This window comes from Polypterus senegalus, chromosome 13 (assembly GCF_016835505.1).
Source record: "Polypterus senegalus isolate Bchr_013 chromosome 13, ASM1683550v1, whole genome shotgun sequence".
NCBI classification, from domain to species: domain Eukaryota; kingdom Metazoa; phylum Chordata; class Cladistia; order Polypteriformes; family Polypteridae; genus Polypterus; species Polypterus senegalus.
The window spans coordinates 155741345-155762347 of record NC_053166.1 but is presented as its reverse complement, the minus strand read 5'-3'; the positions used below and the strand labels follow the sequence as shown (position 1 = coordinate 155762347).

Below are 21003 nucleotides of genomic sequence, written 5' to 3'. Positions count from 1 at the left end.
GCCTGAGCGTTGGGTGTAGTGGTGACGTTGCACTGACATCACCATGAAGTGTTCAGAAGGGGGTCTCTGAGTAGCTGACTAAAGGAGCTCTCCATTTAGCACCCGCTGCTAGGGGGGGCCTCTTCTTAGCCCTGCTGCTGCAGGTTCACGACTGGCCACTGGCCGTTACCTTGGCACAAATCTTCAAACTGAGAATCCACAGCAAAACACTCAGCGATGCTGGTAAGTGGAGCATACTGTATTGGCGACGCTGCCCAGAAGAGGTGGGCGCTCGGCCAAACTTCACTCCATCACCTGTTGTGGTGGAAGCCATTAAACGACTGGCATGGCACTACATCCGGTTTTTGTATGGTGTGGGTGTGCATACATATTTTTGACAGCTATGACAGATTGGGGGTGCTGTTGTCCCCTTGAACCCTCAGATCAGACACCAGGTTAAAGTCCAATAGTTGACTTTATTATAATTATTCAGTGCACAAAGCACCCTCCTCTCCACAATACTCATTAAGCAATACAATAACTAATCAATAAACAATCCTCCACTCCCAGACACGTTGCCACCCTTCCGCCCAGCTCAGCTCGCTCGTCTGGGATCTCCCAGAGTCCTTTATAGTCTGTGACCCAGAACCCCTCGCACTTCCGGGTCAGAACAAAACTCCTCCTCTTCAACCCGGAAGCACGTCATTCCCTTTGTCCATGCGACTAGGACGCACTTCCAGGTTCTTGCTCCTCCTTGTAGTGCCTTCTAGCGGCCCCCGTGGTATCCAGCAGGGTTGTGGATTAAAAACTCCACCTTCAGTGCAGGAAGGATTGCACCTGGCGGCCTGGGGGTATTGGCCGGCCATATTCCACACAGCATATAAATGTCTTCTGCAGCACTGTTCTCCTAACGTAATTGGAGCACTCGTAAGGCAATAAGGGCATCTAGCAGGAATGAAGCTGCTTTTGTCAGCTGTGACTGGTGTGCTGATGGAATGTCACAAGTCCTCCAAGGCCATAATGAGACTGACAAAGCTGGGGCCCCATACTGTTCTTTGTAGCAGCAATTCTGTCATTACAAGTGCCAGGTCATAATGGCCTCCCGCTTGGATGCCGGTGCCTTCTACCTCGTCCAGAACACAGAGAGGAGGCGCTGTAATGTCACGTGTGATCTTTCACCCTCAGTACTCTGAGTCCCATGAATGCCGGGGGCGGGGCTTTGACATGTCAGGTGGGCGGCTGCTGTATAAGCCAAGGAAGTTCTGTGACTTTGTGATTGCATATGTATGAGGTTGATTAGCATGGACCATATATGGTTGGTACAGGGCAGCCTTCTTGTATACACATTTACAAGCGGATTGGGATTTATAAAGTTAAATTGTGTAGAAATGTGCTGACAGCAGAGTGTATACATTTTTTATTTTTGTCTTAAAACATTTTCCTGAATTTTTATCGTGTGTATTTGTGCTCAAATCCACACAAAGTTTCATAGATGAGGCCCCCCTGCATGATGTTGTTTTTTTATTTATTTATAAAGTTTTGTGGGTTTTTTCTTCCTTTTCTTAGTAAAACCAGTTTATGAATTTTATTTACAGTCCTATAACAGGTTATATAATTCAGAGGGCTGAATATTTTGTCCAAAACAGTTTTCTGAAAAAGCACACAAAGCAATGGTTGTGCACATAAATCAACATAAAACATCTGTGGCCGCCAGTTCACCAGGAGTCTGCGTCAGGTTGACTGTTTTTGTGACGGTGGCCGGGGAGGAAAGTGGCAGTCGCAGTGCATCGCAATCCAGTTTGTACCCCTTTGTCATTGTAAGTGGCGGTCCCCTCAAGCAAATGTTGCCGTAGGCACGTCAGCTACACAAACCTGTTCACCGCAATCCGCTGGGGATTGATCAGCTTGACTCTGGTACCTCACATTCGTTTTCAATCACTTGTATTAAAATTGTAGTCCAGTTCAAAATCCAGCAATAATATGCAAAACGCTGTCCACGGAGTATTTTCCTCTACTCATTTGCTTTGATCTCTCACTAGATGTCAGTGCCATTTTTGCTGTTGCCCGCACCTCGTTGCTCATACAAGAGCAGGGAATCTCAGTCAAACCAATGAACCGAACTATCCTTCTAGCGAAGGGAGTCCAACTAAAGAACGGTGGGTTTTGTCATCGTTTACAGTTGATTACCACCATCAACCCCTCCTGTTGACAAAAGTCGACATCCACTTGGAAAGAGTTGACTACTCGTGATATTACAATCAAAGATGAGCAGTAAAAAAAATATCTATTTAGTATCCCTTGTCTTACCCGTACCCTACCCTCACCATTCGGCCTACGCTCTTCTTCAGTATTCCCATGTGCCTTGACCTCTCTTGCCCGACACTTCATCTCTTAGTCTCATTCCCATGAGGCCTGCTTTTCAGACTCTCATTTCCAGGTATGTCGCTCACCACCCCTCTCCTCTGTTCTGTGGTTACCATCGGTGGTCGATGAGCCGCCATTACCTACTGTGATAACATCATCCATATGCTTGAGAGGACGACTTCTTGCATTTTTAGGTTATTCTCGATGTGCCTTTTGTTAGTCAGGAAGGGCTGGGCGATGCCTTAGTATGAGGGTACTGAGTAGTGCCAGTGAAACTGGCCAATCAGAATTCTTGGAGGGAACAGACACACACTGGGCTTTTAGTATTTTATCATTTATTCGATTTGTTTATTGTCTTGGGTATCTAAGACTATTTACTAATCAGTTGCTGCTGCTGTATTTAAAATACATACAGTGGTGTGCAAGTATTTGCCCCCTTCCTGATTTCTTATTCTTTTGCATGTTTGTCACACAAAATGTTTCTGATCATCAAACACATTTAACCATTAGTCAAATATAACACAAGTAAACACAAAATGCAGTTTTTAAATGATGGTTTTTATTATTTAGGGAGAAAAAAATTCCAAACCTACATGGCCCTGTGTGAAAAAGTAATTGCCCCCTTGTTAAAAAATCACCTAACTGTGGTGTATCACACCTGAGTTCAATTTCCTGATTACTGCCACACCTTTTCAATCAAGAAATCACTTAAATAGGAGCTGCCTGACACAGAGAAGTCGACCAAAAGCACCTCAAAAGCTAGACATCATGCCAAGATCCTAAGAAATTCAGGAACAAATGAGAACAGAAGTAATTGAGATCGATCAGTCTGGTAAAGGTAATAAAGCCATTTCTAAAGCTTTTTGACTCCAGCGAACCACAGTGAGAGCCATTATCCACAAATGGCAAAAACATGGAACAGTGGTGAACCTTCCCAGGAGTGGCCGGCCGACCAAAATTACCCCAAGAGCGCAGAGGCGACTCATCCGAGAGGTCACAAAAGACCCCAGGACAACGTCTAAAGAACTGCAGGCCTCACTTGCCTCAATTAAGGTCAGTATTCACGACTCCACCATAAGAAAGAGACTGGGCAAAAACGGCCTGCATGGCAGATTTCCCAAGACGCAAACCACTGTTAAGCAAAAAGAACATTAGGGCTCGTCTCAATTTTGCTAAGAAACATCTCAATGATTGCCAGGACTTTTGGGAAAATACCTTGTGGACTGATGAGACAAAAGTTGAACTTTTTGGAAGGCAAATGTCCCGTTACATCTGGCGTAAAAGGAACACAGCATTTCAGAAAAAGAACATCATACCAACAGTAGAATATGGTGGTGGTAGTGTGATGGTCTGGGGTTGTTTTGCTGCTTCAGGACCTGGAAGGCTTGCTGTGATAGATGGAACCATGAATTCTACTGTCTACCAAAAAATCCTGAAGGAGAATGTCCGCCATCTGTTCGTCAACTCAGGCTGAAGCGATCTTGGGTGCTGCAACAGGACAATGACCCAAAACACACCAGCAAATCCACCTCTGAATGGCTGAAGAAAAACAAAATGAAGACTTTGGAGTGGCCTAGTCAAAGTCCTGACCTGAATCCAATTGAGATGCTATGGCATGACCTTAAAAAGGCGGTTCATGCTAGAAAACCCTCAAATAAAGCTGAATTACAACAATTCTGCAAAGATGAGTGGGCCAAAATTCCTCCAGAGCTGTAAAGACTCATTGCAAGTTATCGCAAACGCTTGATTGCAGTTATTGCTGCTAAGGGTGGCCCAACCAGTTATTAGGTTCGGGGGCAATTACTTTTTCACACAGGGCCATGTAGGTTTGGATTTTTTCTCCCTAAATAATAAAACCATCATTTAAAAACTGCATTTTGTGTTTACTTGTGTTATATTTGACTAATGGTTAAATGTGTTTGATGATCAGAAACATTTTGTGTGACAAACATGCAAAAGAATAAGAAATCAGGAAGGGGGCAAATAGTTTTTCACACCACTGTAAATGGTCTACCCCAGTGGCTCTTAAAACATTTTTTTTTCTCCTGCTCGTCTCTGCAAACCACAACTACTACAGAGGGTCACCCAATGGATCCATCCCTGTTGTGGAACTGCCACCGATTTGTCATCTTGTCCCCCTTTGGAGCAACCCAGTTGATGATTGTCTGGGTGGAGGTACTGTGGGGGTGGACAACTGCAGATGCTATTGTGTTTGGGTCTTGTTTTCACTCTGCAAGTGGCGACCCTTCACAACGCATCAGCTTGTTATGGGAGGATATACACTGGCCGGCCACTTTATTAGGCACACTGTGCTAGTAGCGGGTTAGGACCCCCCACCCCCCCTTTGCCTTGAGAACTGTAATTTTTCATGCCAGTGATTCAGTAAGGTCCTGGAAACATTCCTCAGGGATTGTGGTCCATGTTGACAGGATGGCATCACACAGTTGCTGCAGATTCGTCGGCTGCACATCCATGATGCGAAACTCCCATTCCACCACATCCCAAAGGTGCTCTACTGGATTGAGATCTGGTGCCCGCGGAGGCCATTGGAGTCCAGTGAACTCATTGACATGTTCAAGAAACCAGTTTGAGGCGATTTGAGCTTTGTGACATGGCACGTTATCCTGCAGGAATGAGCCATCAGAAAATGGGGACATACAGGGATGGATGTGGTCAGCAACAAGACTTGGGTAGGCTGTGACATTTAAACGAAGCTCCATTAGAACTAAGGGACCCAAAGTGTGCCAAGAAAATACCCCCACAGCATCGCACCAGCCGGAAGCGTTGATACAAAGCAGGATGGAGCCAGGCTTTGATGTTGTTGATGGCAAATTCTGACCTACCATCTGCATGTCGCAACAGAAACAGAGACTCGTCAGACCAGGCAATGTTTTTCCAATGTTCTGTTGCCCAATTTTGCTCAGCTCGTGTGAATTGTAGCCTGTGCTTAGCTGACAGGAGTGTCACCCGTTGTGGTCTCCTGCTGCTGTAGCCCACCTGCTTCAAGGTTTGACGTGTTGCGTATTCAGAGCTGCTCTTCTCCACCCCTCGGCTCTAACGTGTGTTTATTGGAGTTACTTTGCCTTTCTATCGGTTTGAACCAGTCTGGCCATTCTCCTCTGCCATCAACAAGGTGTTTTCACCCAGAAACCTGCCCCTCACTGGGTTTTTTTCCCCCCATTTTCTGACCATTCTCTGTAAACCCTAGAGATGGTTGTGCGTGAAAATCCCAGTAGCTCAGAATCGCAGCAGCCCGTGTGCCACCAGCAGCCATGTCGGCGTTCAAAGTCCCTTCAATTGTCTTTCTTTCCTGTTTTGATGCTTGGTTTGAACTTCAGCTGGTGTTCCTGATCAGGTCTACAGGCCAAAACGCATTGAGCTGCTGGTGCCGCCATGTGTTTGGCTGATGAGATATTTGCATTAACAAGTGTTTGAGGAGGTGTACCTAATAAAGTGGCCAGAGAGGGGAATATGGAATGTAATATATAAAGTTGTGTAACAAATTCAATTCCATATCACATGCTATTATGACAGAATATAATCTAGCCAAGAAGGTGCTTAGGTTTGCAGATGACACCAACCTTGGTGGAAGGACAGACTGAAGAATCGGCAGACCTGATCTGGAGAGACTTTGTCAGGTAAAATTTAATGTAAAAGAATTAGATAAGAAGTACAAATGTGAGATCTGAAACTGGAAAGTACACCTTAGAGGAGAAGCCCCTGAAAGTCCTAGTGGAGTCGTCACTCTTGACCAGTAAGACTGTGGCCGGAATCGCTCGAGAAGGCCAGCAGGACGTTAGGTGGTTGATGTTTTCAGATCCGGTATCGAGACACCTTCCCTTTCTGTGCACTTGTGTTGATTTCATTTTAACTTAATAATAAATTTGCACTCACTCCTAGTGACAGTGACATGTTGCAAATTTATTAGACTTCTATTTTTGATTTCCCTCCGCCAACATTTCTCCACGACTCAGTAGTCTGTTCCGGGATTCCCACAACTCTCGGAGCGCAGAAATGCTTCCTGGCTTCAGTCCTAAACACACTTCAATGCGATTCATCATTTAGCCAAAAGAATTTTGTTGGATCTACTTGAGCAAACCCTTTGAGAATATTGAAGACCTGGCTGAGGTCCACCTGACGTCTCCTATGCTGAACAGTAAACACGTTTAATTCTCTGCATCTGTTGGAGTAAGACGTGTCTTACGTGCCTTCTTGCTCTCCTGTCCTCCTTGAATTATATAAGCTGAATGTAACGTCCTTCACGTGTAAATTCAACAGTTTTAGTGATACAACCTAACACTTGATTGCCCTTTTTAATGGCTACTGCACATCACTTACATGAGGAGAATGTTGAGTCAATACAAACCCCAAAACCCTTTTCAGAGGTTCTGTCCTGCAGGTCAGAGTCCCCCATCTTGTATTTATAGTTGATGTTCCTTTTGCTTGTCCAGGTGGTCTTGAATTGCTTTTGCTGTCTCCTTAGTACCTGAACTTGTGAAAGTCACAGAAGACCCTAAATATATCAGAATTAACCCTTTTGGCCCTGACATCCTATTACTAGTACATATACAGGTGCCAGTCATAAAATGAGAATATCATGACAAAGTTGATTTATTTCAGTAATTCCATTCAAAAAGTGAAACTTGTATATTAGATTCATTCATTACACACAGACTGATGTATTTCAAATGTTTATTTCTTTTAATTTTGATGATTATAACTGACAACTAATGAAAGTCTCAAATTCAGTATCTCGGAAAATTAGAATATCAATTAAGACCAATGTTTGAAATGTTGGCCAACTGAAAGGTATGAACATGAACAGTATGAGCCTGTACAGCACTCAATATTTAGTTGGCCTGGATTACTGCAGCAATGCGGCGTGGCATGGAGTCGATCAGTCTGTGGCACTGCTCAGGTGTTATGAGAGCCCATGTTGCTCTGATAGTGGCCTTCAGCTCTTCTGAATTGTTGGGTCTGGCGTATCGCATCTTCCTCTTCACAATACCCCATAGATTTTCTATGGGGTTAAGGTCAGGCGAGTTTGCTGGCCAATCAAGAACAGGGATACCATGGTCCTTAAACCAGGTACTGGTAGTTTTGGCACTGTGTGCAGGTGCCAGGTCCTGTTGGAAAATGAAATCTGCATCTCCATAAAGTTCGTCAGTAGCATGAAGTGCTCTAAAACTTCCTGGTAGACGGCTGTGTTGACCTTGGACCTCAGAAAACACAATGGACCAACACCAGCAGATGACATGGCACCCCAAACCATCACTGACTGTGGAAACTTTACACTGGACCTCAAGCAACGTGGATTCTGTGCCTCTCCTCTCTTCCTCCAGACTCTGGGACCTTGATTTCCAAAGGAAATGCAAAATTTACTTTCATCAGAGAACATAACTTTGGACCACTCAGCAGCAGTCCAGTCGAGATGCTTCTGACGCTGTCTCTTGTTCAAGAGTGGCTTGACACAAGGAATGCGACAGCTGAAGCCCATGTCTTGCATACGTCTGTGCGTGGTGGTTCTTGAAGCACTGACTCCAGCTGCAGTCCACTCTTTGTGAATCTCCCCACAGTTTTGTTTCACAATCCTCTCCAGGGTACAAGCGGTTATCCCTATTGCTTGTACACTTTTTCTACCACATCTTGTCCTTCCCTTCGCCTCTCTCTCTATTAATGTGCTTGGACACAGAGCTCTGTGAACAGCCAGCCTCTTTAGCAATGACCTTTTGTGTCTTGCCCTCCTTGTGCAAGGTGTCAATGGTCGTCTTTTGGACAACTGTCAAGTCAGCAGTCTTCCTCATGATTGTGTAGCCTACAGAACTCGACTGAGAGACCATTTAAAGGCTTTTGAGTTAATTAGCTGATTAGAGTGCAGCACCAGGTGTCTTCAATATTGAACCTGTTCACAATATTCTAATTTTCCGAGATACTAAATTTGAGACTTTCATTAGTTGTCAGTTATAATCATCAAAATTAAAAGAAATAAACATTTGAAATACATCAGTCTGTGTGTAATGAATGAATCTAATATACAAGTTTCACTTTTTGAATGGAATTACTGAAATAAATCAACTTTGTCATGATATTCTCATTTTATGACCGGCACCTGTATATATGCAGCCGTTGGAACCGGGCGTGCTACTATTAGCGTAGACTGGACAGACTGGCATACAGAATGTGAAACACAGAAGTGAAACGAGTAGTTGGCAGCTATTGTATAATAATAATGATCTTTTGTTTTTTTCAATTTTTGAGCTTCCTAGACACCCTAAAGGTAGAGTTTTTCCCATAAAAACAGCAAATCCAGAGCCAAAAGGCTTAATGTCATTAACATAAATTAGAAAAAGTAACGGTCAAGGACAGACCACCACGGGATTCCACCAACGCTGTCCTCTTAGTCCGCCACCAGTTAACCAACTTGTGGTCGAGTCTTGTAGGTTCCCTTCCGACACATTCGGCTTGTTAGTTCAAGAATTAATCTCCGGTGCAGGACTGCAGCAAAGACTCCAAGTAAATTCTGGCAGATGCTTTGCTTTTGCAGCTCAAAAACATCTTAACAGAGGAATCCATTAGGGTCTTCCTCTCTAAATATTTCCATCTGAATCAAAGGCAGAGGGAGATAGTGGGGCGAGTGCGGATACTAAGGGGGTCAAAGCTCACTCCAGTGGTGGGATAATGAAAAAGAACTCCACTTGAACTTAAAACTGCTACTCACCCGAAAAAAGTCACAAGACAGATCAGCGGCCACAAGGGGGAGGCAGAGGTTACTGCAGGGGTCTTTCAGAAAAGGTTGGAACTGAAGGTGGTAGCTGCAGCAGGAGTTCCTCTTCAAACATGTACAGTATATGCATATAAATTAAAATCTAAAAGACGATAAATATTTCCAATAACCATTCACCCTTTTCAAAATGAGAACTCTGCTGGTCTGATGGCCAGTTGGGCTACTGAGTTCAATTTAAGCTGTGGCTTCCCCTTTATGTCGCTCTTCACATGGAGGACAGGGCTGTAGCCAAAGTAAACGGGCAAATGTCCGAGTCAGGAATACGCTCAGCATCACATGCCCACCCAGAGCCCCATAGCTAAAGGAGAACTCTGTTGTTGGTCTGATGGCTGGTTGGTTTACTAAGTTCAATTGGGGGGTGTGCGTGTGTGTGTGTCTCCTGCACTTGCCCCTTATGTTTCACTCACCGCATCCCCTTTCAGTTATAAGCTAGAAGGACCACTGGCTCATCGAGCAACCTGCACAAATTCTCCTTTAGCAAACCAACAGAATAATCTGCTGTGGCCGCCAGCAGCCCAAGTTTAGGGAGGACATGTGGTGAGGTGGAGTTTGGGGGCATCGCCCTGAGCAGACACCCCTGACCTAAAGCGTTCTGGTGGAGCTGTGTGGACTTAAAACAGTGCCAACAACATGGCTTTACCGGCAACTTCATTTTACTTCACTGTCGAGGCTGATTTATACTTCTGTGTCACACCACACGACAGTCACATGCTTAAACACTTGTTGGCGCGGTTTGTAGCACACAAGAAAAGTGAATGATCCATTTCTCTGTGCTTCATGTGATGTCAGCCAGGAAAGGAAAAAAAAACGCAGTCCGCTTTTGCCCTCCAGGATCTCAACATTTTCTTCCGTAGATGAATGTATTTGTCACTCACATTTTTCCACTTTTCGCCATTCACCAACTTCCAAGCCGATATTTCATACCACGAGTCGGCCGCCATCTGGCTGTCATTTTAATATTGTGACGGGGTTTGTGGTCACAAACTTTGACGACCAGTCTGCTCCATGTACTTCAGCATAACAGGAGTGTTTTAAGAAATACATAGTTACCAATATGGACAATGCAAGTCATAGGGGTCTGCGTAGTGACATTTTTGAGGGGGTGCATCTTGGGCTCGGTCCAAGCTGCTGTTACAAGGCTGATTCTATACTTCTGCATCAACTAAAGTTTACAGGAAAGTAGCAGCCACTTATCGGGAATCTGCTTAGGAAGAGTGGAGACCACAGTGACTAAATTAGGGAAGAAATCCGATAGAAGATGCCAGTCAATGTCACCTGCCTGGTAGAGACCTGTGCAGGCAAAGCCTAACAATGCTGTTGCAGAAATGGACAGAATTTAAAATATTAAAGCCACGCATCTCCCCTCATTGTGCGATTCTCAAGGTTAATTAACATCAACTGACACCCAGAGGCTCCTAATGCATATTTATTTGCAGCTAGCAGTTCCAAGTACCTCAGCAACTGAGACGAGCACTTGTGCCTCACCTACATGAACCCCAATTGCAATTTATTGGTCAGTAGTAGTCGGTCAGGTTGCCCCCCCACAATCCGTCCAATGGTGACTCGTAGGGGTCTAAACACCTGCCCTCACACAAGTAGTAGGACATCACAGAAGGAAGTAAAGCAGCCGTCTCACTCTAAAAGGGCAAAAGGCCACTGCCTGCATTTCTTTAAACTATTAATGCAAATATCTTCATTTAAATTATTAGCTACATCAAAGCATTCTGTACAAAATCTTAGAAAAATAAATTTAAATTAACATCCTAACTCTGAGGTGCAGGGGTTACAGCTCAGGGTTCCAAAGTGTTGGTGAATTTAACTGTGAGTTCTTGCAGGTGGCCATCCCGGTCAGGGAGTCATACCCAAAACCACATGGGAGCCAAGAGCAGAGGCTGGAAGACAAACCCGCAAGAAAAAAAGGCACCCCCCTCTCCCGCCACAGTGGTCCGCTAAAGGGCAGGACCTGAGTGTATTCTCGGGAAGAAAAAAAGAAAAAAAAAAGTTAAGTGGTTAAGGGAACACAGCAACTTGTGCAACAGTCTTCCCCTTTCCAAGCTGGAGGTGCACACGCGTGAAAATGAACAGACTGACCCGTCACCACTCCAAGGAAAATCACCCAGGGTGAGAAGTGAGACATTCGAGAAAGCATCCGGCAACATCCAGAGCTCCTGATCAACACCCAATCCCCCCCACCCCTGCACCTCAAATCCGCTCCAGTGAGCATCAGGGGCTCACATAGAAACTCTAAATTCACATTTCACAAGAATAAATAATTACATAATACCATGTGGTACTGTATCGGTATCATGGCACCATTGCTGCCAGCCTGCCTGCCTACAACACGTTTTCTAAAGTGCTGAGCTGACCTGTTCAGAGGAATAAACAAAAAAATGTCAGGAAGGAGCAAAACACAAGAGTCAGTCAGGAGCTCAAGCAGCAAGCAGGCCTGACAGAGGCATCAGTAGTCTCATCAGACCTTGTGTGAAACCGGACAGTTGAACCCTGCAGGTAGAAGGAAAGTGCAGCAATGCTGGGGCAGGCCTCTCTCAGGAACCGTGTCCCTTACACTCCCCTACCCCCCAAAACTGTGCTTCTTGGGGAAAAAAAATTTAGGGGGGGTGGGGGATTCCAGCGCAAAAAAAAAAAGTAAGTTCCGCCGTACTGTGCACGGCAGGCAGGGTGCACCACCACTAGGGGCGCTCTTCAGTTGGTGTCTTCTGCTTGGCTCTGCTTTCTCGCAGCTCCTCTTTGGTCTTCTTGAGGCAGCTGAAGATTTCCTTGAAAAGAGCTTTGTATTCAGGCTGCTGGTTGTCCAGACTGCTCACCTCTGACCAGACAGTGGACGCACTAGCTGCCATCGTCTCCCCAAGAGGCTTTGGTGGGCAATCGGGGGAAGGCGTGGCAGCCGTTGTGCTGCTTTGCGAGTTCCGGCGAGTGGTTTGCACAGCCTTGTGGTTCAGGCCATCATCTTCAGTCAGGTGGCACTTGCGCAGCAGCTCCTCATACTTCACCTTTAGGGCACTATACTGGGCGTCTACCTCATTCAAGAGGGAAATGCCCCTCTGCCTGACCGCTTCCGAGCGACGGATGCAAGTCTGGTCGTGGCCCCTGAAGATCTCTTCGGCAGCGCTGCTGTTCTTCAAGCTGGTTTCACTACTGCAACGTTTCAGGGTTTTCCATTTGGTTTCAGCAAGTCCAGAGTTGATCTCCTTGTCATCTTCGTAGCTCAAAGGGCCACTCTCCACCTCCTGAAAAGAGAGGAGGAAGGACTCCGGCAACAGCTTCTCCACCCGGCTCACAAAGGCAGAGTCCGAGCGGGACATCTGCTTGAGCTCCTCGACCTCGCCCTCTAACTCCTTCATACGGGCCTCGCAGCCATCCAGCAGGCAGAGCCGCCGCTCCATCTCCGCATTCTCCTGCTCCACCAGTGCCACTTCCTCTTCTATCGCTTCCCGCTTCTGTCTCTCGGCAAGAAGCTGAGCCTGCAGCCCCTCCACAGTCTGCTTCAGCGTTGTGTTCTCCTCCTCTGCCGGGTTTTGCTCCGCAGCCTGGGAACTGATCTTCTGTGCAAAGATGTGGTCGTAGACAAAGTACCTGTGAAAAAGAGAAGAGGAGAAAGGTTTTAGAGAAGATGGGGTCTATAAAAAGCACTCGGCCCTCGGAGGTTTCCACACTTTACTGTTATACAGCATTAAATCCCAGAGGGCTTAGGCTCTTGATGATGATCAACAGAAAGACTCTTTAATTTAGACCACCTTGCAGGGATCCGTTTCCATTTTGACATTAATGACAAACATATAACACAAAATAACTGATCACATATGGATTCACCCCCCTTTAACCCGACACACCTAAATCCTCACTGGATTGGAAATTAGGAAATACTGAACAATGGGCAAACTCATTCCGAAAAATGTATTGTTAACGGTAGAGCTCACCTGAAAAAAATGTTGTTATTAAAAATATATTTTAAAATGTGTTTATTACATATTTTAAATTAATAATACTTGAGACAAGATAAATATACATACATACACACATATATATACATATATACATATATATATATATATATATATATATATATATATATATATATATATATATATATACACACACACACACATATATATCCATCCATTTTCTAACCCGCTATATCACAAGTACAGGGTCACGGCGGGTCTGCTGGAACCAATCCCAGCCAACACAGGGTGCATGCAGGAAGCAAACCCTGGGCAGGGCGCCAGCCCACCGCATAATTTATATATATAGAAAAATTATTTTTTTCTTTAACAATATTTTCATCTTGATTTTCATTCTACTTTTCCTGGTGTTCTAATTGTTTAATGAATCCATTATTTACTAATTAGCGAATCTGATGCTAAAGTACTTGCAGCCTTTGATTATTCTGTGTTGTTTGCCAGCGTGTCTGCTCTGCTCGTTTATAATTGGCATTAATAAGATACAACGAAGGGGAAAAACTGCACCAAAAAAGGGCAAAATATAATGAAAGAGTTAAGCATTTAAATGTATACAAAAGCAATGTCTTATAAATGTAAAAATCCTGCTGCTGTGCTTTTCTGAATGTAAAAGAAAAATAATCCCAGCTAATGAAATGAGATCAGTGCTGTCAGGTGTTGTCACAGATTAGGAAGCTGGTTGGAACAAAAACCCTACAGCCTCAGGGGGTCCCCCAGGACCGACATTGCCCACTCACGTATAACGCCGTGCTTAGAATTAGCACTATAACAGAATGTAAGCACAAAAGCCGAAATGTGCTTACGCACAGAAAAACCCAGAAGCAGGAATCCGTGCGTACTCAAACTTCCGTGTTTTTCCGCTCCATAAATCCCGGTCAGCGTGAAAAGAAACGCTTGTGCATGCGCCTTCTGTCCCGCCCCAACTCCTCCCAGAATTATGCCTCTTTGAATATGCAAATCAATATAAATCTCCCTTAAGCTCAGCCTTCTGTGAAAAGACAATGGGAAAAGCACGGGGAAAATAAGAATTTCAGCAAATACCAAGTGGAGGCAAAGGAAAACCATACTATTTGTTGATTTAAACCATGGTATAATCGACAAAAGTTGATCGAGTGACAGTGTTGGAGAAACTTGAAAGCTCATGTTCACAAAGTTGCACAGTGCCGGAAATAAAAAAGAAATTGTCAGATATCAAAGTCGCCATGAAAAGACGAGTCGTAGCCCACCATCTGAGTGTCATATGTAAGCTTATTAGGGTTCAGAGAAAAAAAAAGGCTCACAGTGGGGAAAAAAGCACAAAGTATCAACTTCAATCTCGAAATTTCCACTTTAATCACGTAGTTTATTTTGTCATTAAAGTAGAACATCATAAACTTCATCTTAAAATCATTTAATTAACCACTTTCTTAAATCACATCGTAAGTAAAGTAGCACTTTAAATGCTTTGTTTTGTATGTGATCTTCTTGTGCTCTGTGTGTGTGAATTACCACGTGCTTCTTAAACCGGCTCTCTCTTCCTCCGACTGGACACAGAATCCATTGCATTCGTGATATTACAGCTCTCTGAATAACTAAAATACTGAGATGTATACGTGATATCATTTTCATGATGATAGGAGTTAAAGTACGTTATTAAACATGTGTTTCATGGCGCAGTGATTGTGCGCGACCTTCGATGAAATTATTTATTGCAGCAGTTCTCCTGGGCGGCTCTAGACCCGTGGCAGCCCTGGGTAGAGAAAGAATCGGTGGCCCTTTCGCCCACCAATGTCAATATGGTATGTTATGCACGGTGGATGGCCACGTCCATTGCGGACACTGCATAGCCGCCTCGTGCTCATGACACGAGCGTTTAACTTTTGTCGAAATTTTCTGGGGCTTTTTTAGCTGTGTCGTTATTTTCTCTTTCTGTTTTATATTCAACTAGCAAAATACCCGCGCTTCGCAGCGGCAAAGTACTGGCTTAAAATTTTTATTAAGAAGAAAATTAAACCTTTTTAAACTGAGGGAAAATATCCCAATAATTATTTGTTAAGGATCTCTTTGTATACCACATTGTGAGTTCGGCCCTCTGGTTGTAATATGACCAAGCTGTGCGCTGAGCTTACTCTTGAGCATGTAACGTACAGTTGGTCATCTGAACAGCAATCTTGTCTCAGATCTCACAGCTTGGATTGCTGCTGTCGTAATCGGTTTGAGTTTCATGGTTTGTTTCAATGACGACAGTATTTGTAGAACTTGTGTTGATGTAACATTCAGCATCTGTCAAGAGTTGTAAACATACAACCGGTTTCATCAATAACTTCACATCCAGCTTTTGAGAGTTTAAACATTCATAAACATCAAAGTGTCCACTAATCAAATCGTCACCTGTCAATCTAAGATGTTTAAGAGGCATTGGCGGTTGTCCAAAGGTGTAAAATATTTGGCCATTTCGGTACACTTGAAAGCGACAACCGAACAATTCAGCGGCAGCCATCAACTCACATGCAGATCCATAGGTGAAGGGCTTAAGCATTTCACTCTTCTAGTGCTCCTGTGTAGTATAATTATCTCCTGTACTGTCATCAGTCCACACCTTGAACCTGTCCCAGTCATTCAATACATAGGACACAATGGATATCAAGAGTGAGCCTGCAATATGTAACAAAGAGAATGGAAAAGGCAGGTGCCATCTCCGGGCATGGAAACCACTCGGTAAGTGACAGTTCTTTGATCGATGGTGATCATCTCGATAGACATATTAATGGGGGTACTGTTGGAATGATAAAGGAAATGGGTACCTGAACAATGTAAAGCAAGTCTAAAATACCTACACAATAACTATAATCGTAATAAACGAACAATAAAACAGTGGAGAAGCCATGGATTAAATAAAAAGGCTGTAGTTAGCAGCAGGGAGATGTGAATCCCGTGGCGAAGCAAGGAAGGGAATGTAGAGACCGGAGCGACAGATGGCCTTATATAGGCAGGCAGCCAACAAAGAGGGAGGGGTTGGGATGGGGGACCCAATGCCGCCTCACACGGTGACCGAGCTGCAGGCTATGGATGCATATATGTACATAAGTAGGATTCAGTTAGCGTTGGGAACCCGCGTACCAAATTTCTTGAAGATGGGCCCATAAGTAACAAAGACCGTTGAAAAGTTCAATATGGCGGCATCTTACCACCGAAATAAGTACGTACATTGGTTTTGGTTAGCGCGGGGAAGCTGCCTACCAAATTTCGTGAAGATGGGGCCATAAATAAGAAAGTTCAACATGGCAGATGTTGTCGACCGTTATGCATAGAATTTCAAAATGAAACCTGCTTAACTTTTGTAAGTAAGCTATAAGGAATGAGCCCGCCAAATTTCAGCCTTCTACCTACACAGGAAGTTGGAGAATTAGTGATGAGTAAGTGAGTGAGTGAGGGCTTTGCCTTTTATTAGTATAGATAGATATTGGCGTGGTCACCCCTGCAGTCCTTGCTTTTCTTTCCCCAAGTAACCAATCGCCAAACAATCAGCTCTGCAACAGACATTGAGCCATCTGTAAGCTTAGAGCGCCGATTTTTCAAAACGTTTAAGGAACACTGAAATATCTTCATAGTACATGTTTAATTATTCTATCCTTCATTTAAATCTATATTCTTCACTGAGACTGGCGTGAAGTTACAAGTTTTATCTGTACAATATAATAAACATATTTTGCTGCATTTCATCTTAAAAATGATCTCATCATCATATGTAAATACGCGCTTTATAAAGTGGCGCAGGTTATGTAATATTATAACTGTAGTGCAAGTTTACAGTGAGGTGATTGTACTTAGAAGTACAAACAATTCTACAAGGAGCCATTGATGGACTGCGTTTATAGTTCTTGGGATGAAACTGTTTCTGAACCGCGAGGTCCATACAGGAAAGGCTTTGAAACGTTTTGCAGTGGCTGACACAGCGTGTGCTTCAAGTTGTATATCGATAATTCTCTTTCCGATCAGCTGCTGCTGTGATTCACACTCAGATACAGTGATATAAATACTCTGAGTCGTGCAGTGAGAGTAATATGGAAAAAGATGATCCGCTGTGGCAACTCCTAACAGGAGCAGCTGAAAGAAGAAGAAGTTGCAGTGAGTATTTGGAATACTATGGCTATTCCCTGAACCACTATATTGTTACAAGTTAATTACAATCAGATGCATTATACTAATAAACAATATGCAGTTAGTTTCAGTGTATTTGTAAAGTCGCATCAGGAAAATTAAAGAGTAACCACACAGGAACAGTAGCACTGCTTTGACGTTGGGTGCCGCCAGTCTGCAAAACTGAGCGGAGAACTTGCGTACGACAGGTTATGAGGTACTGTGGAAAAGTGCGTGGCTTTACGCCAAGGTTTTATACATCGCGATTTGAACGTGGAAAAGTTCTTACGTAACATTTGTGTGCGTACGCATCGTTCATACGCGAGGCCCCTGGTCTAGACAATAAAAGATGGTGTAATTCGGCGTATTCCTCTCTGAAACGGTGCAGCTTGCGTCATTCTCCCGGGACCTCTTCTAGTGGCCACCAATCTGTCTGTGAATTAACCAAAGTGGTTTTGCGCTAAATGTCAGTTATACGAGGTGAGACACACTAAAATAACCGAACTGGGCTTGGGGCTTTCCTGGGAAACCGTCTGGAGGTCGGCTGGATGTGATTCATAGAACTATATCACGCCTTCCTACACGCCCCCTCAAACCCGCCAATCGGCTCGGTCTATCCTGTGAAGAGCCCAGTCAGTGTTTGCACAACAATCGCTACGAGTTCCCGAGACAATGTCAGGTGAAAAAAGCAAACAGCGAGACGAGACAAGACAACGCTCCCCCGCACAATGCTTTTTCCGTAAAGCAGTTATTGACAGACAAAAACATTCCTGTCCTCCCTCGATCATCCTCCCTATTTGCCCGATTTAGCCCCCTGTGAGTTTTTTACTTGTTTTTGAAAATCAAAAGTGACCTGAAGGGAACACATTTTTCTTCAATGGATGAAGTGAAGACAGAAACAGCAAGCCTGTTGAAAAGCCACAAGCAAGAAAACTTCCAGCATTGTTTCAATCAATGGAAGATACGTTTGGAGCGGTGTGGAGGTCGGGAGGGGGAGTATAGAGAAGGTGACAATGTTTAGAATGCTGTCATTCATCAATATATATATATATATATATATATATATATATATATATATATATATATATATATATATATTTTTTACCAGTCCAGTTATTTTTGTGTCTCGCCTCGTATGGTTCGCACCTTAGAGGGACAACAAGGATAGGAGGTATCCCATCAAGTGACAATGAAATAAATAACATACAATGACTCGATAGTGCTTGGTCTTTCATAATGAGTGATGTGTGTCAAAGGGACCAAATACTTGATGTGGGTCCAGCTGCACACCTCCGCAGCGCTGCTTGACAGTCATTTGGATAGATTTTTGTCACCTGGTTTACTTGACACCCTGGTGTAAGCAGGCTTATCACTGACGTACAATCTCAGGCAACAACCTCCTCGACCGAGTGGAGTTCTGGAGGTCCGCAGCTGGAGTCTATTGAAACGCCATGGCGTCGAAGATGAGCAAAGAAAACCAAAGAGGCATAAGAGACTCACTTGCGCAGGTCATACAGCTCTTTCAAGCAGGAGACACTTTGGTGTGAGGCAGATCGACGGCGACTGGACAGGTCACTGTCGAGCGTCTCTGAGCCCCCCATCCTCTGCAGCTCTTCAAGTCGACGCTGAAGATCCTCCACTTGTGCCTGAAGCCCCTCTACTGTCTCGGTGAGTCTGCTCAGGAAGAAGAGAGAACAATGAGAATGTCTTTAACTGTAGGTAGGGAGTTGTCATTAAACATCCGACACCCAGCGGCACCATGTTGGGAGAGTAAGGGCACAACATGGCAACTAGAATTTAGTTCAAAATTGTGATCTCCATTCCCCGGAAGTTGCCAAGAACCAGAAGGTGGATTGCAACCGCCTCTCTCGTCTTCCCAAAAAATCTGAGTAAACCTTTACAGCAACAATCCACAATCTTGCAGTCAACCTTCCACAATCTGTCAAGTTCAATGGACTACCCACACCCACCTCCTTCTTCTCATTCCTTACCTGACTATTTTCTGCTGAGAGGTCCGGCCGTCCACCATCAGTTTCTGATTGGCTTGTTCAAGTTCCCTAGCAGTTTGGTCCAGCTGCTCATAAACCTTGGCATGCTGCTCATTCACCTGTCGCAGCAGCTCCACCTGCTTGGTAAGGTACTGGAAACAAAGTGGGCACAAAATATTAGAAAGAAAACGAAAGAGCAGCTGCACCCAGATTTCATGGAGCTCGCCAACAGAGGGCAGTGTCATCTAACACAAGACCATAACAGCAGTATTGCTTTTTGCTGTTTAACCTCCAAGTCCGGTCACCATATCATTAATATTTTTTTAAAATATGCAAAAATCTCTGCCTGTCACAGATCAGGAGTACAAATGTGTGACTTCATTATTTGACAATTTGCTTTTCGAGGATATCTGGTGTGCTGTAGAGAGCTACAAGTGAGAAAAAAAAACAAAAAACTGCATTTTATCTGTACAGCAAGAAGCAAAAATACTGGACAACAAGGTTACATGAATTTTTTTTTTATATATATATATTGTCACACACGTGCACATGGAAGGCAGCTAAAGTGCACCGACTCTTTTTCTCCTTTGCCTGTAGCCCATTCACGGGAGATCCCATCTGGCCCTCTTGACGTCACTTCCGGGTCCAAGCCTATGGAAAAAGACCTTGCTGGTTCCGGCCCCTATGATGACACGTCTGGGCTCGAGCCTATGGTTGAAGACCCTTATGAACTGGACCATAGACATATATAGATAGACGCCGCATTCACCGTGTTGCCCAGTCGACACGATAACGTCAGCACATCCGCCATATTGTGAGTGGCAAAAGTGCCATTTAAACTAATACAGGTAGATGTGGAAACCGGGTTTTCTGATGGAAAAACAATAACGTTTAAAACAGTATTGTTTATATACAACAGATTTTGGCAAATCGTTTACATGCAATTATTTATATCCATTTATACACTAATAATGGCAATTATTAAATAATAATATTATTAAACAATTCCTCCCATATAAGTAACATTTCTCGGACTGCCTTCTTCCATCTCTCAAACATTTCTAGACTTCGTCCTGTTCTTACCCAACACAGCACTGAAGTATCAGTTAATGCCCGAGTCACCTCACGTATAGATTACTGAAATGCTATTCTATCTGTCATCCCACAAAAACGTATTCATCGCTTACAACTTCTTCAAAATTCTGCTGCCAGGATAATAACCTGCTGTTCTAAAGCCACTGAACATCTCACACCGATTCTCTCTCAACGTCACTGGCTCCCTGTTCACTACAGAATACGATACACAATCCCGCTCTGAACATTTAAAGCTCTCCACACCTCACTGATCTCCTCCAGACTGGCACTCCTCTCACTCACTCAGATGCTCATCTGCAGCTCGACTTTCTGTCCCACACGTCAGACTCAGTGCTATGGCAGCTCGAGCGTCTCTCCTGGTGCTCCTCAACTCGGGAATTCTCTTCCCTCTCATATCCGTCGGCTCGATTCAATAACACATTTTTAAACTGCCCTCAAAACTTATCTTTTCAAACTGGCATACCAATTGTGAATTTTGCACTGTTACTGCCAGCTATCTTTGTTTGTTTGCTAATTATTGCTTTTTGATTTGTCAATCTCTTGTTTTAATTGTACTAATGTCGTTTAATTTTATTGTAAGGTGACCTTGAGTGCTAAGATTATAAAACGGGATTTTCTAATGACCAAATATAACCAAAACAATTGTTCAGTCTAACCTATGAAATTTAATCCCCCGGGACCTGGTTTGGAGCGT

The 21003-nt window shown here is 44.0% G+C and overlaps 1 protein-coding gene across 1 annotated transcript in view; it reads right to left on the bottom strand.

The window, feature by feature from the left end:
• Nucleotides 1-10538: 10538 nt before the first annotated feature.
• Nucleotides 10539-21003, bottom strand: part of cdr2a (cerebellar degeneration-related protein 2a) — a 38071-nt gene continuing 27606 nt past the window's right edge. The window contains exons 3-5 of the mRNA XM_039775051.1: nt 19218-19366; nt 18727-18900; nt 10539-12721 (exon numbers count right to left, since the gene is read on the bottom strand). Coding sequence (XP_039630985.1) covers nt 11818-12721; nt 18727-18900; nt 19218-19366 — 1227 coding nt within the window. The 3' untranslated portion in view covers nt 10539-11817. The remainder of the gene's footprint in view (nt 12722-18726; nt 18901-19217; nt 19367-21003) is intronic.